Source organism: Bidens hawaiensis, unplaced genomic scaffold, assembly GCF_021521415.1.
Source record: "Bidens hawaiensis isolate Kalapana, Puna unplaced genomic scaffold, B.hawaiensis_p1.1 tig00030964_1, whole genome shotgun sequence".
Taxonomy (NCBI): Eukaryota; Viridiplantae; Streptophyta; class Magnoliopsida; order Asterales; family Asteraceae; genus Bidens; species Bidens hawaiensis.
In genome coordinates this window covers 43,915-60,548 of record NW_027495190.1, presented here as the reverse complement: position 1 = coordinate 60,548, position 16,634 = coordinate 43,915, and the positions used below count along the sequence as shown (strand labels likewise).

General features: G+C 38.9%; 1 protein-coding gene across 3 annotated transcripts; it reads left to right on the top strand.

Moving 5' to 3' along the window:
* The first annotated feature begins 8,509 nt into the window (after positions 1-8,509).
* On the top strand, positions 8,510-13,686 carry LOC143581465 (uncharacterized). Of its 3 annotated transcripts, none has more exons than XM_077064244.1 (7): positions 8,510-8,666; positions 10,946-11,116; positions 11,348-11,548; positions 12,056-12,301; positions 12,387-12,525; positions 12,603-12,837; positions 13,267-13,686. In XM_077064244.1, the coding sequence occupies exons 3-7, from the start codon at positions 11,466-11,468 to the stop codon at positions 13,620-13,622; spliced, it is 1,059 nt and encodes a 352-aa protein (XP_076920359.1). In that variant the 5' UTR covers positions 8,510-8,666; positions 10,946-11,116; positions 11,348-11,465; the 3' UTR covers positions 13,623-13,686. The 3 variants fall into 3 exon arrangements, with proteins under 3 accessions (XP_076920359.1, XP_076920358.1, XP_076920357.1); XM_077064243.1 differs by lacking the exon at positions 8,510-8,666 and adding an exon at positions 8,944-9,004; XM_077064242.1 differs by lacking the exons at positions 8,510-8,666; positions 10,946-11,116 and having other exon boundaries at positions 11,242-11,548.
* The last annotated feature ends 2,948 nt before the right edge of the window (positions 13,687-16,634 follow it).

The following is a 16,634-nucleotide window of genomic DNA, read 5'->3' as shown; positions in this document are numbered from 1 at the left end:
AAAACCCGACGGAACCGGTCAAAACCCGGTTAAATACCCGACTATACCCGGAACCGGTTCCTGCCCGGACCCGATTTTGACTTTTGTTGACTATACCCAGTTCCGGTTCCTAAGAATACCCGGTTTGTGCACCTCTATACCGGAGTATGCACAGAGTATGATTAGTTAGGGCCAGCCCGGCCCAACCTACGAAAAACCTCGTGTACAACGACATACTCTAAGAAGCGTCCAACATCTCATAAAACAAGAGTTTAAGCCTTTTATATAACCGTTGTCCACTGGCCATTGGAATTGTTGTACCCCTAGTTCTAGACCAAGTGTGCTAAAAAAACTAAAAGTGGCTGCCTAGTAACTATTACGTATAGGGTCGCAAATGTGAAATTGTAAATTGGGCTCACACTTCTATATGAACCTTAATGGGTCACATTTGTCACCTACGCATAGAAGCAACCTAATGAAACTTTAATCGATTGTATCTTTATTAATTTCATGAAACAATTACAACTAGGAGATTAAAAGCATGATAGAACAAGTACTACAGAAGGGGATGGGAGAATCAGATAATCAGAGAGGGAGATGGGATGAAGAAACCGATACACTCTTAACAATATTCATTTATTCCCTAGACATCCCCCCTCCCCTGCTACGTTTATATCAGTGATGGCTTCAAGCCTTCAATATAGAGGTGTACAAAACCGGTTTTAAACCCAAACCGAACCGGTTTGGTCAATGGCTGGTCAAAACCAGTTTAGAAGCAAGATAGGCCGGCCTTGTCACGTCGGTTCGGTTTATAAACCGGTTTAACCGGTTTTTCTCAAACCGGTTCGGTTTTAAAACCGGTTTGGTAGTTCTTAAGGGGAACCTGTCCTAAAACTGACGATTTGGGTCGGTTTGAGAACTGGTTCAGTTCGGTTTGCCTAAAACCAGTCCCAAACCAGTTTTTTTAACACCTTTACTTCAGTAGATCCTTTAAGTCATTGGGCTACTTATGGGCCGGAAGGATAGGCCCATCAGTACGAGTCATAACATCACCCCTAAGGCCCTAATTATGTAGTATTGGGGCTTTCAATAACCTTTTTTTTTCCCATAAAACATGTAATTTATTAACTAAAAAACTACTTGTTTATTTTTTTTATAAATGTGAAATGGTAACTTGGACTCTTTGTTTTGTTTCCACCGGTGTATGGTTGTTCACTTGTTCAGTAAGCAACCTAAGCCAAGTCACTATTAACTTTAGCTTGAAATTGGATGAGCCGATCGGCTTGTAATCTCCTCAACGATATGAGAATCGGGCTCATACTCAACTCAAGCTTGCTTATGAGTTGATAAAGTGGCTTGCTTTTATTTTTAGTTTCAAGACTAATCAAAAGAGTTGGTTACATTAATCCATAAAACATGATTCTAAAATAAAAAGCATATGTTGTTTTTATCGGGCTGGACTAGAGTAATACAACTATACAAGAAGATCAATTTAATGACCACCTCCGTTAATATGATTCTGGATTAACCCAATATTGTTAAGGGCTAACCCAAAATCGCAAAAATATAAAATGTCACCTCGTACGGTAAAACGACACATTTCCTCAATCCTCTTTAGTCATTTGTATCATAATCATTCAAAGCTAGTTCCACAACTCTTACCGGACGAAAATGCCCGCTGGTGCCCCTTACGTGACTGATTTCCAAAACTGAGGCTATGATCTAACAAAAAAAAGAAAATAAGAATTTATACTCAAATAGATGGAAATAGATGAGCTAGACAAAACTCACGGCCTCGGAAATTTACTCAAGTTTTAATGTCTTTATAGGTTTTAACACTTCCACCCTCTCTACTTTAAGCAAGTTTTTTTTCTTTAACCAAATAACGTAAATACTCTTAACTTTAATAACTTTTTAAAACTAATTTACGATTTTACCCCTAAACTTTAATAAAGTTTATACAATTTTTGAGGTTTACAAAGATTTTTTTTCCTTTCTCTAACCGATATTTTTTCTTTTACTTTTTTATACGTTTTATTCCTTTTTATTTAACTTATTATAATTGAAGCTAACTTTTAACTTTAGATATAACTAGTTAGCCTAGCTTGCTTTCCAATTTTCCATCGTTTCAACGTGATTTCTTAGAATACTATGCTACAAGTTGTCAAAACCGACCCTTACATATTTCCCACCAGATCTACACCGGATATGCAAACTAGGCTCCTAATTATATAAAAAGCGGAACTTTGGCAGCTAAATTTGATAACCCCTCCCTCAAATAGAGGTGTACAAACCGAACCGGTTTGGTTTTTGCATATTTAAAACTGGTTTGGGTCAAACCAGTTCGGTTTAAGTATAGAAGTAGCCAAACTGATCCGGATCGGTTTGGGTTGGTTAAGAAAAAAAAAACGGTTTGATTGTAAAATACCCAAACCGTTATACGAGCCGACGGTTGAGTTCGGTTTATAAATGAACCGGTTCTGTTCAGTTTCCGGTTAACCTGTTCCGGACCGGTTTTTTTACACATCTACCCTCAAATAGAGGTGCACACAGAAACCGGTTAACCGATTTCTAACGTAAAGTCTAATTGGTTACTAACCAGTCCAATCATAATCGGTTACTAACCAGTCCAATCATAATCGGTTACTAACCGATCCTAACTGGAGGTTAGTAACCGGTTTATATTATTGATTTCAAAACTGGTTAACTGAACCGGTTAAATGATTTTTTTATTATTATTTTATTAAAAACTGGTTTTTAACCGGTTAGTACCCGACCGGTTAACCGATTTTTTTATAATTATTTTATCAAAACCGGTTAGTACCGACACGATTAACCGGTCTAACCAGTTATTTCCAGTAAAAATCCCGATTAAAAAATTAACCGGTAATAGGTTAACCGATTTTTATACCACCATTTAATGTATTCCTAAGAAAAAAATATGGCCCAAGTTTGGTTGTTATTAACCAAACCGAACCGAAAACCGACAAACTAACTAAATAAACTAAACTAATTGGTTAATAAAAATAGATTAACATATAAAAATAAAAATTCTAATAACCGAACCGAACCGAACCGAACCGAACCGAACCCAACTAAATCGAGCAATACACACTCCTAATACAAGTAGCTCAATTTGCTGACTCTCTCCTACAAATATGTTTTTGGGCAACCCAATAGTATTATGGGCTTATATGGTCTGACCCAAATAATAAAAAAAAACAAAAAAACAAAAATAAAAACCGACACGTCATCAGTGTACTTTCACAGTTTGGCACACGACCACCTCGTAACACGATACCTTTCCTCATCTGTACAACAATCATTAAAATCTACTTCCACAAATCTCTGAATCTCAACTCCACTAATTATTGTTCTAAAAATGAGTAGATTAAGAAGATATAATAATAATAATAACAAAAGTCTACCAAAAAGATTAATATTATTATCTTGTTTAATATGTACCCTTTTGGGATTACTTCTACTCACCATCTTCACCGGCCGTGATCTCCCTGCCGGGCCCACTGAAGAAACACCAAAAATGGGCTTCTAAGTTTTTCACTCCCATCTTACGCGCAATCCTTAACCCGGCCAAAAATGCTTCATATTCAGCTTCGTTATTCGTGCTTGGGAAGTCTAGCCGAATAGTATAAGTGTACTCTTGGCCTGTTGAGTTGGTCAGCTTTAACCCTGCGCCTGAGCCCTCACTGCTGGACGCTCCATCAGTGTAAAGTCGCCAGACCTCGTCGATGTCTTGTGCTTGAGAGGGCTGAGCCTCGTCCTGGCACTCCTTTTCTCGCGATGCGGGGACCTCGGCAATAAAGTCTGCCAAGACCTGGCCTTTTATGGCTGGTCGTGGCTTGTATTTTATTGCATATTCCCCCAATTCTATTGCCCACTTGGCTAGGCGTCCCGACAGTTCGGGTTTGCCCAAAACGTTTGCAAGTTTATAGTTGGTGAGAATAGTAATTGGGTGACCTTGAAAATATCGTCTTAGCCTGCGTGAAGCCTGGACCAGCGCTAAGACTAATTTCTCCAGGGTAGAATACCGAGTTTCAGCGTCCGTTAGGAGGCGGCTAACATAGTAGATTGGCATCTGGATGCCTTTTCGCTCGACTAACAGGACGGCCCCGGTCGCTCTGTCTGTTGCGGAGAGGTATAGGATTAACTCCTCTCCCGCTTCCGGTGCTGTGAGCGTTGGAAGTTCGATCAAGCGTGACCGAATTTCCTGAAAAGCTGCTTCCGCTTCTGGTGTCCAGCGGAAGTGCGTTTTCTTTAAACAGTTTCTCAGGGTCGACACGAACGGGAACGCCCTTTCCGCATGATTTGCCAAGAAGCGGTTAAGCGCAACTAGACGTCCGTTCAGTGTCTGAGCTTGCTTGATGGTAGTAGGTGATTCCATTTTGACAATGGCCTCGACCTTTTCAGGGTTCGCTCTGAAGCCATCTTTTGTAACAATGACTCCTAAAAACTTCCCTTCTTCCATCCCGAAAGAACATTTGCTCGGGTTAAGCTTCATGTTTATCCTCCTAAGAGTGTTGAATGTTTCTTCGATGTCTTTCAACATCGCTTCCGGGTCAAGACTTTTGATGACCAGATCATCCATGTATACTTCCAGGTTCCTTCCGATTTTGGCGTGAAACTCTTTGTCCATTAGGCGTTGATATGTGGACCCGGCATTCTTAAGTCCGAATGGCATCATTTGATAACAGAATGTGCCATCGGGCGTCCGAAATGCGGTCTTATCTTGATCGTCAACGGCCATGTGGATTTGATGGTATCCTTTATACGCATCAAGGAAGCATTTAAGGCGAAACGGTGCTAACGAATCTACCTTGAGATCAATTTCGGGTAACGGGTAACAATCTTTGGGGCATGCTTTGTTCAAGTCTTTGAAGTCTATACACATGCGCCATTGTTTGTTAGCCTTTGGTACCATAACGGGATTTGCAACCCAAGTTTGATATCTGCTAACGCGCACGATGCCTGCGTCAAGGAGTTCCTTGACTTGGGTTCTACACGCGTTAGCTTGCTCTGCCCCCATTACTCTACGCTTTTGTATAACCGGCGTAAAAGCCGGGTCACATTTGAGCTTATGCTCCGATTTATCTCGAGGTACACCAGTCATATCTGCTGGTTTCCATGCGAAGATATCAGCGTTCTTCTGTAGTAAGCGCTTGAGTAAGGTGCGTGCGGGGTCAGTGATTGTTGGGCCAATGGTAACCGCCTGATCGGGGTATTTGCCATTGAAAGCCCATTCTTCTGGTTCGGTGAATGTGCGTTTGGCCATTTTTGGTTTGGGGTTGGAAGAAACAGATGCGATACATACCTGGGGAACGCCGGTGATCATTGCTACACCTGCCGCTGTTGGCCATCCCATCATGCCATGGACCGAAGATACAATGGCATTGAACCTTGCCATCCCATCTCTTTCGAAGAGGATGTCATATGTGTGATGTGGCTTTCTCATGACAACGAAATCCACATCTTCTGTGCGTGAGCGGTTCCCATCCGTAAGAGTGACGGGGAAAGATAAAATACCCAGGGGGTGTTCGTGCTGCCATCGAATCCTTCCATCGAGGCGTAGACCGTTTCTAACCGCCCCTTGTCTTCCTCATCTAGCTTGTCAAAGAACTGTCTGTACATAACCGTTGATGAAGCGCCGTTGTCAACGAGAGTGCGGGAAGTGATGTAATGCCCCAGCTGGGTTTTGATGATGATAGGGCCCTCTTTGCTGGGTCCTCCTGGCACTCGTGGGAAACGTACCTCGGCCTCTTTCCATGCACACGGTTCTGTCGCTCGTCTCTTCCTACCCATGATGTTACCCTGGACCATGTGGATACTGATGTCAACTGGCTTTCGCCCGTTGTTTCTGTATCGGTTGTCATTCTTCCCTCCGTTCTTGATTGATGCCATCAGGTGTCGGAGTCTGCCATTCTTGACAAATGTTTCGATAACATCTTTCAAGGAGGAACACGTTTCAGTGTTGTGGCCTTTTATGCCGTGGAAGTCACAATACTTGCTTTGATCTGCATCCGGATGTTGTCGGATCTTCGGAGCTCTTGGCCTTGGGAGCTTCTCCGTGGTGAATACCTCCGTGACACTTTTAGTGAGCGGCGTCCACCTGGGGTGCTGATCCAACAGCTGTGTATTACCTCTTTCGCCTGCGAAGGAGCGAGAGCTAGATGAGGTGTCAAACTTTACCCTTGACTGCCACATGTGTAGCTTCCTCCTTTTGTTCCGCTGGGCGGTTTGGACATTTTCTCTAGTTCTTTGTGTATAGAAGTCTGTAGTCTTGGGCAGATCTCTACCCAGTTGCTTTTCTGTTTCGGCAAAGCGCTTGGCTGCCGTCATGATGGCATCCCATGTGGATGGCATGCCATCTTTACCCGTCAACGTGCGGATAAGCTCTGGGTAATCCGCGCCTTGAATGAAAGCTGCGCGAACAAGGTCTTCGCTTATAACACCCAGACTCAACTTCTTTGAGTTAAAGCGAGTAATAAAATCTAGCAAAGGCTCGTTTTTATCTCTAACGCAGTTGAGTATTGTCCATTGTTCTTCAGTATATTTCCTCTGTTGACTGAAGTGTTGGCTGAACTTGTGTTGAAAGTCCGCCCAATCAAAGATGTGGTGGACCGGTAGACGGTCAAACCACGCTCTTGCTGCTCCAACCAGTGTCATCTGGAACATGTAACACCACGTGGGCTCCGTCCAGTTACTGACGGTTGCCCCTGCTATGAATCTGTTCAGATGATCATCCGGGTCGGATATGCCGTCGTAGGTGCCAATGTTGGGCATCTGTTTGGCGCCTTTTGGGGCGATTGCTTCCGCAATGTCCCTTGCAAACTTGGAAGTTCCTGCGTTTGCAACCGTAGGTCTAAAGGTTTTGGAAAAGTCACGAGACTTTGCCTCCACGTTCCTTCGTTCGAAAGGCTCTCCGAAATTTCTTGTTTGGAAGTCTGTTCTCTTACGCTTCCCTTTCACCCTAAGGCGAGGGTTTGCGTCGGAATCAGATTCCTCCCAATCTTCATCCGAGGATTCGCATTCACTGCTCATGTTGAGCTGGTGTGTGCCTCCGAATTCGTAAGCCTGTTGGACGGAACGTAGGCGTTCGTCCAGCTCGGCTTGGAACTTTTTCTGACGTGCTTCCGCCCACGCCTTAACTTCATCAAGAGTTTGGTAGGGGAGCCTCGTTCGTTGTTTCTCTATCTGGGTATCAGTGAATCCCAGTGAACGGTTATTTACTCCACTTGCCCCGGCTTGGGTAGCTGGGGTAGTGTTCGTAAAGTTTGTGTACTCGGTATCTCCCCCAGTAGCTGGGGTTGTGATAACCGAAGTCTCTTGGTTACTCGGTTTCGGGACCGGAGTATCCTTAACCATCTTTTCAGAAGTTTTTTGAAAAAACTGGAGAAAAATAAAGTTCTAGCTTTATGCACGGATGGCGCCAATGAAGAAACACCAGTCGAACCCCGACAGATTACGAGTAACCTGGCGGTTAGATAGACGTTTCCCACGAGGGGTTAATTCCGGCAAGATGGTTCTTCCGATAACCTGCAAAACAGACACCGTGAGCTCGTCACTAAGAAAGGGGGGGGGGGGTTCCTCCTTGTGACCACCCTCCGGCGTGAGAATCAGTCTATATTACTCTTTGAATATAAAAGTATATTAAGAATATTAGAGCAGTTATCAGGTAAATTATACAAGATATTAGATGATGAAATGATAATACCATTTGATGTCTTTTATAGCCGAAGGTGGGTTTCCAAGGAGGTTTAGCCGGCCTACTACTCTGCCAACTGTGGCCTACACACGTGCTCTGCTGGTAATTGGTGGATAGGCAGCGGCTGACAGTGACCAGGCGTGCTGTTCACTTTTCCTTTTCCACCAACTACAGGCTAGGCACGTGGTATGGCAGGAGTTGGTGAGCAGGCGGCGGCTATTGGTCACAGTGCTGTGGCGTGTTGTCTGCCATGCTGCTGTCAGTGAGCTGTCGTATCCTTGGTCAGATCTTTTGTCCATACCTCGTCAGGTATCACACAAAAGATCCTCCATTATTATACGGACTGGCTCATTTAGGCGGGAGTTTTCCCCCTCCCGCCTTTATGCGGGAATGTTCCCGACTTTGCTCATTCCTTCTTCAGGTGACTACTGAATTATTATGAGTTTGAGCCTTATGCGTGTAGCCATGCTGCGCGGGTGGCCAGTCCCTAATGGCGGGTATCCGTACCTGCGGGAACAGGCGGATACTTGGAAACCATAGGGAGGCATTTCCTGCGAGACCAGCTTGCGTACCGCATGTGAGGTCGTCACAACTCTGAGCGTGGTGGGTCCTGCGGGTTTGGTAGGTCGCGGCGCAGACGTCCCAATGGTGAAGTCTGCGGGTTCAACTGCGCAGACGTCCGTTTAAGGAGTCTTGCGTGTTCAACTGCGCAGACGTCTCCTTTTAAGGGAGTCTTGCGGGTCCTAACCACCTCTGCTGGGACCTACCTCTTCACCCACCATTTTGCCTCCACCGGAGATGCATAATAATAATAATAATAATAATACTATGAAGGTGAAACATGCTTCTAGTTGTGCCACGGTGGAAGATATGGGAAATGAAGCTGTTGGTGATATTAGTGGTGGTGATTCATGGAAGGAAAGTTTGAGAGTTAGAGAATTGATTAGAAATCATTTTCAGATTCAAGGTATTATTATTATTATTATTAATTTTTATTTTTTTTGTGTTATGGTCAATGCTAAGTCAATGTAGATTTGAGTTGAAAGTAGATTTATGAAAATGTTGATGTTGATATGTGATTCATGGAAAGAAAGTTTGAGAGTTAGAAAATTGATTAGAAATCATTTTGAGATTCAAGGTGTTATTGTTATTATTATTATTAATTTTTTTATGTTATGGTCAATGCTAAGTCAATGTAGATTTGAGTTGAAAGTAGATTTTTGAAAATTTTGATGTTGATATGTGATTCATGGAAAGAAAGTTTGAGAGTTAGAGAATTGATTAGAAATCATTTTGAGATTCAAGGTGTTATTATTATTATTATTATTATTATTATTATTATTATTATTATTATTTTGTTGTGTTATGGTCAATGCTAAGTCAATGTAGATTTGAGTTGAAAGTAGATTTATGAAAATGTTGATTTTTTTTAAGAACAAGTGCTATTTCTCATTAAAATCAACAATTACAATAAACTGGCTGACAAACGGACATCAAGCTGCGCCGCAACCCGCTTTTTAAAGTCTGAGAGTTAGAGAATTAGGGGGTGTTTGGCATTCCTTATTTTACCTCCTTATAACTTTTCATTAAATTAATAAGTTACAAAAGTGTAACTTATAGAATTTTTCCTCTCACATAATAAGCAATCCCTAACACCCCCTTAATTAGGAATCATTTTGAGATTCAAGGTATTATTATTATTATTAATTTTATTTAATTTTTATTTTTGTGTGTTATGGTCAATGCTAAGTTAACGTAGATTTAAGTTGGTTTTTTTATAGTATTTAAACTTAAGATATATATTATAATAAGCAAGGTAGTGATTACATCGAAACAGAAGGCAGCGGGCAACAAGCTGCGCCGCTACCCCCTTTTGAATTGCAAAACCCAATCATGAAAAAAAAAAGAAAGAAAAAAGCCTGGATTATGATTAGAAAGTTATGTAGTTGAAATCAAATCTAGAAATCAAGTCAATGTAGATTTAAGTTATGTTTTATGATGATTATTGATTTAGTAATGAAGTAAGAAAATAATTATTAGAGTTTGTTTGATTTGTTTTAGTCAATGTTTTCAGACCCGGCCAGGACATCGACCCGGACGCCTTACCGGGTCAAAGGTCGGACCGACCCGGGAGGGCGGACCGGTGTTTGACTCGGATGACGTCATAAATAATTTAATTATATATTACATATATATATAATTCATATACATATAAAAAATAATAATAACCAAAAATAATAATAATAACAAACTTTAATGTTTATTTATGTTTTATATATTGCTTTTTAAATATATATGATTTATTATTGATCAATGGAGACATCAATGAAGCTTGGTTGGTTGGCTTATGGGGTAATTATTAATGCTTATATCTCTGAAATGACCCAAGTTTGAATCCTGGCATACACATTTCATTTTGGATTTAACAAAAAATGGTTTTACCGGTTCACCCGCCGGGTCAATTGGGGCGACCGGTCCGGGCCGACCGCCACCCGCAAAACCCGGCTGGGTTTTTAGAAACGTCCCAAATACAATGACCCGACCCGGTATAGGGACCGGGTTTCAAAACACTGGTTTTAGTTTTAGTTTTTTTGGTCAACGCTAAGTCAACGCAGATTTAAGTTAAAGTAAAGCAAGAAATCTTGGTGTTAATATGTGATTTTGTTTAATGTCAAGTTAGATTGAACTATGACTAGAAGTTATGTTTTATGATCTTTAATGATAATGATGATAATAGGCTAAAACACTTGGTGTAGGCTAGATTCGAACTTGAATACGTCCAATATGCTCACTAAATCTATGCCCCATTCGAGAATCGAAACTATGTGGCAAACACACTTATTTTAGGCCCGAAAGTCAGCCTGTAATGAACACAAAGACTAAACATGTGTTTCGTTCAATTCTGGTCAAACCAGCAAACCAGTTTTGCCAAAAGGGTCATATTTAACCCATTTATTTATATAACTTCTTTTAAAATAATCAGACTGAGTATTTTATGGCCAAATTTGAAAGGTTTTATAAGTTAAACGTAATTATTTTATATACATTTATATTTTTAGTTGTAAAAATTCTGATTATTAACGTGGAAAAAGCTCAAATAAAAATAAGTCTTCAGGTTAAACGGGTCGTGTTTGGGTCTACCCATGAAAACTCGTGTGACATGATTTCCAATGGTGTCATGTTCAGGTTCAACCTTATATTTTGTAACTAATAGTAATAAATATTCTGTGCTTATTCTTATATTAGGAGCATCACGCGTTCGTTCACTATCTCCAGACCAGTTCTGCAAGCAAAACTTTGTAATGGGCAAAGCTTCAGAGGCTGGATTCGGGAATGAAATGTACAAGATCTTAACGGCTGCAGCGCTCAGCATCATGCTAAACCGCTCACTAATTATCGGTCAAACGAGGCATATTGGTTCATTCCTTTTCTTAATCTTTTAACTATAATTAACTCTAGAGGTGGCAAATGGTATACGGGTTGGTAACCAAGTTAAAATGTTACTTTTTCATAACGTGTCAAAATGTGTCAGGTCAGATTGACCCATTCACAAGTGGGCTGAAACTTGAAATTGTCACCTTTAATGATTGTGTTCATATTTTGGTAAATAGAAACACGAATGCTTACTTTTTTATTCGTGTTTATCAGGGGCAAGTATCCATTCGGGCACTATATAACGTATGCCAATTTCTCGTTTACATTTAAAGAAGTGAAACATTTATGGAAAAAGAACGATTGCGTTGGAAAGTACAGGCGACATCTTATTATGAGGGTTGATGATTTCGAGAAGCCATCGCAAACAAATGTTCTTTGCAGTAACTGGAGAAAATGGAAGCAACCGATTATATGGTAGTCTTTAGGATCAAATAATCACTTAATAATGTTTGCGAAAAACTAAAACTTGCACATGATGCTTAGGTTTTTTAGACGCTCGTAGGGTTGTTTAAGAAGCTCGTGACTTGCTTGAAATTGGGTCATTTGTGAACAAGTTGAGCCGAGTTGGCTTGGTTTGTAAACGAGCCGAATCCAAGCCAAGGTAAGCTTGGTTCGCTCGTCAGACTCGTTTGGCTGGCTTGTCGGCTCGTTAAAGTCCAAATTTTTAATAATAATTATTTTTTTCTTCTATACAAAGGTGTGTAAAAATATAAAGTTATTTTTTTAAATATATAAAAACAAGACGATCCACGAGCTTGGCTCGTAAGCAAGCTCGAGCTTTTCACGAACCAAGCTCGAGTTCGACATTACAGCTCGTTTACAGCCCTAGAAGCGAATTTAAATTGATTTGTTGCAACTTAAAGTCACATTTGTTGGTTTTTAGTATTTGGATAAGCCGATTATATAAACGTGTCGTGTCAGGTTTAGAGGTACCACGGATGCAGTGGCGGCTCAGTTTTTCTTAAAGAACATTCATGTTCAAATGAGGAAATCAGCCTCTGCATTATTTGGAAACACTGAAGTTCTTCGTTCTAGACCGAATGTAATAGGCGAGCTGCTACGGGTGATAATATCACCTTCACCGGATGTCCAAAAAGCGGTTAATTCGGTTATTGATGGAGGCAATGATCCTCATCTTGCCGTGCATATGCGCATGCTCGGGAACAGGTACTTTCTAAATCATATTAATAAAAAAATTTAATGATTATTAAAAATAGTACAATTTTTGTAATCATATTTGACACACTTATAGGTCTCCTAGAATGGTCAATGCGGTTTTGCATTGCATCAAAACCACCATTGCGGGAATCCATCAACCGCGTGTCGTATTGATCTCCGACACACCATCACTCGTTAACGACCTCAAGCCAAAACTTCATGATTTTACAGAGGTACATTCTTTATGAGTCAAAAACATTATAAATTGTTTCCCATTATTAATATTGACTGATGCATGGTTATTGGTTAGGTTCTTCATTTTGAGTACAAGAAGTTTAAAGGAAACATGTCGGGTGGGAGTGCGGTTGCGGCTGGTGGTCTCGGGTTTAGAACGAAAGACTGGGGGCCTGCGCCTCGATGGGTTGCTTTCGTTGACTTCTTTCTAGCATCGCGTGCAATACACGCGGTAATTACGGGCGCGCAAAGACGTGTAGGGACCACTTTTGCACAACTTATCGCGGCATTAGCCGCAACTTATCAACTCGGTAATCAAATCTCCTGAAAATATTTTCGCGTTTTTGGTTTTTTTAGTTTGTACTAGAGGTGGGAAAAGTTGGTACCAATCTTATTACTTATTTTCAATGTTTTCATAACCGGATCTGACAGCGAGCCGGAAGGGCTACCGGTTCGACCAGCCGAACAAATTTCACCTCAAAAATGGCGGTTAAGGCTGAAAAAAATGTTAAATAAAATAAATAGATTTTTTTTCATAGTAAACCGGTCTGGTTCTCCGGTCGGGCTGGTGAACCGGTTTGAACCGGCTGGTTTTTCGAGAAGCAGGCGAACTATCGGACGGTCAGGTGACCGAATCCCGGTCGGACCGGCCAAACCGGTCCAGTCTAAAGACATTGCTTATTTTAGAATGATATTTTTTTTGATAAAATAATTAGAAATATCTTTGTTGTAAATTTCAGATCATGATCATGGTGGTCCTATGAATTTCTCTTTCATAAGTAGTTTTCAGAATAATCTTTTGCATGGAGGGTTACAGAATCAAGTTGGGTGGGGTCATGTTTGGAACCGATTTGCAGGTCGGTTAAGTTGTCATAGCCAGCCGAACCAGTGTGCACTCACCCCGCTTCTTCCTCCTGGGTGGTGGGACGGGTTGTGGCAGTCACCAATACCACGAGACATTCGTAGAATGGAAGCGTATGGGGTGAAACTTACAGGATTTGGAACGATTGATGAAAACCGTCTCCGAGGTTATTGTAAGGCTAAAAAAGCTACCATAAGAACTATTCCAATATGTAGTAAATTTAAATGCTCTTAACAACTCACTAAGTATTGATAAACAAGTATATTTATTAATAGGTTAGCATCGTATTGATATTTAATGGTTCTTGAGTTTTCTAATAGCAGGGTTTTGCTATTAAGAAAATTTATTTTGAGGTTTATGTCATTGCCATGTCACACTAATATTCATTTATGTAGCATTTAGATTAGATGTATTTAAAGAAAATGTTTCACTTTATTAGTCTTGAAATTGAACCCAAAGAGAGTATTCTATCCCATTTTTATAATTATACTAAAAGTCACTATATTTTATTTCATTTTCAATTAAACGATATTTTCTTTATACTTTTGTTATTACGTATTCTCTTTCCTTCATTCAAAACTATTTTCAACAAATAAAAAAAGTTTATCGATTATGAACAGTGGTTCTCAAATTTTATGAACAGTAACATTCTCTATTATCTACTTCATATGATATAGAGAACGCATTTACGTAAATATAAAGGAATTGTTGTGAATAGTATTCATAACTCATGATGTTTTCAACACCAATTCCCACATGGCTCATACTACATTCAACATGTTTATTACAACTAACTCATACACGATTCAATTACAAGCAAATCATACATTCACGTTCATTTGACTTCATAATATCATTTCTCACACTTGATGTGCATCTCACGCCATGTTGCAGAAACGAAAGCAATCAGATGTCTCAATAATTCTCTACATGATTAAAAAAAAAAAACTAAAAGACTAAGGTTTTGCAAAATAATATTTAGTATCCAAAAAGACTATCTATCCGCATACTTGAAGAGTTGACGATAAAACCAACAAAAGATAAACTACTAAATAATCACTAATGAAATAACCAACTCAAATAAATGTAGACAAGTCTTCCATCTCTTTACTCCTCCACTCAATCGACATATGGCCTCATCTCCTGGATCAGTTCGTGTTTTGCGTCGGGTTCGGGTTCGACCTCTGGTTTAGGATAGTGGAATAACTTGTTGTCATCATATGGATCCAATACTCTTGCAATATAACCCTTGTCTTAAAAAAAATCGTTCTTGAGTAATTAGCTTTAGAGCCAAAACCACCTAAGTCGAAGAGAACACTTATAAATGTACCATTTAATTTAATAATTTATTTTATTTAAGTTGATATAAACATTTTCCTATGTATTTGATTATTTATATAAGATTGAGGACTTCTGAAATTTAAATTGAATTCAAAAGAAAAAAAAAGTGAAAGTTAAAATGTGAGATGGCGGGCATAGAGACGGATGATCCTTGGCAGAAGTAGGTTTTTAAACGAACCAAACATTAAGTGAACTGTTCGATGGGTAGCTCATTTATGTTCGTTCATTTAATAAATGAACAAAAAGTTTGTGTTCCTTTAATTAAATGAACGAACATGAACACATGTTTCATTCATTCATTTATGTTTGTTTGTGAACGTTCGTTTATGCTCATTTTTGTTAATTTTTGGATAAAACTCGATAAATAATCTACTTAATACTTTATATTTGTTCGTTTGTGTTCATTTATTTGTTTGTATTCGTTTACGTTTGTTCATATATATTTATTCAATTACATTCGTTTATGTTCGTAAACAGTTTCTTTAGATTTTAAATGAACAAACATGAACGAACACGAACATATTCATTTCTAAATGAATGAACATGAACACAAATATTTATCTGATTAAGTGTTTGGGTTCGTGCTCGTTTAAAGTTAATTAAACAAACACAAACATGTCTTTATTCGTCTTCGTTCGGTTCATTTACAGGCCTAGACAGAAGCCACTTTAGTGCTTTTTGTGGAAATTACATGTCCTTTTTAACGTTGTTGTGTAAATGTGAGGATAAAATGAATGGGCTAAACTTAGCATGGGCTAAGGATGTAGCTGATGGAAGGCTGGAAGCTGACTTGATTGGGCTAAGGAAGCTGATGATAACTTCTAGCTAGACTGGGCCAGGCCCATATTATTGTTAAAAGTTTGTTGCAAGAGTTGAGTTTGGTAGTTAAAACTTAAAAGAGGTGTTGGTCAATGGACAATGGTCATCAGTTGTATGCATTAAGATATTTTTCATCTCTATCCACAAACCCTAGCCTCAACGTTTCGTCGAGTTCATTGTGTTGATGACAACAGTCTGTATATTGTATTAGAGATTGCGAGAAGCGTATTGTTTTGAGTCTGATTTTTTAAGTTTGTATGTGCTTGTTTGTGTAATTCAAGATTGTTTTTGGTGAAAAGATTGTGAAGATTTGGTGTTTGTGTCACTTGTCCACAATAAAAGTAACATGATTACCATCTAAAGTTTTTACAAACAATGTCAAGGCTAGTTTAAAAAAATAATATATGTCCAAACTTAACCATTTTCATTCACAAACCAACCCAACCCAATCTTTATTATAAAATTGATTTATCTCTCTTCCACCAACCCGATCCAACCAAACCAAATTTTTCACACACATTAGCAACCCAAACTTTACTATTTTTTATTAAATAAATATAATTTGTAATTGTTTAGATAATGTTAGATTATTTAGATAATAAGTTTTGTCCGAAAAAATCTTATGAACCAATATGGAGTTGACAAGTGTCGGATAATGCAATCAGTAATAATTAATATTTATTTTATTATAAAAATATTTTTTTTCAATCTTATGTTTTTTAATAAAATTTATACCGGTGTGTTAAAAAAAACTAAACAAGACTGTGTTTTTAGATTCTTTAAAAAACTTATTTATTAAAAGTCATTAAGGAAAAACATTTTTAGTTTTAAAATTAATTAGTATGAAAAGAAAAGAAAAAATAAATTAAAAGGTGAACCAATAATTTAGTGACATGTTGCATGATGGTAGTGGGCAAACTAGTTTGTGATGGTAACTAGTTTAGCCATGATTTTTTTTTTATTTTTAAATAGTGTCTTAACCCAAACTAATTCACCAATAAAAATAATTATAATTGTAAAATGTCTTATCAAGAATACTGTTTTAGTTATTTCAAATTATTCCTAGGTTTCTATTGACACCAATAT

What these genes read in the sequence shown, in the direction of transcription:
- LOC143581465 (XM_077064242.1), top strand. Translation starts at nt 11,319, where the DNA reads ATGCTTACTTTTTTATTCGTGTTTATCAGGGGCAAGTATCCATTCGGG. An exon ending in AACTTCATGATTTTACAGAG is followed by an intron (nt 12,526 to 12,602) that starts GTACATTCTTTA and finishes GTTATTGGTTAG; the next exon opens with GTTCTTCATTTTGAGTACAA. An exon ending in AGCCGCAACTTATCAACTCG is followed by an intron (nt 12,838 to 13,266) that starts GTAATCAAATCT and finishes TGTAAATTTCAG; the next exon opens with ATCATGATCATGGTGGTCCT.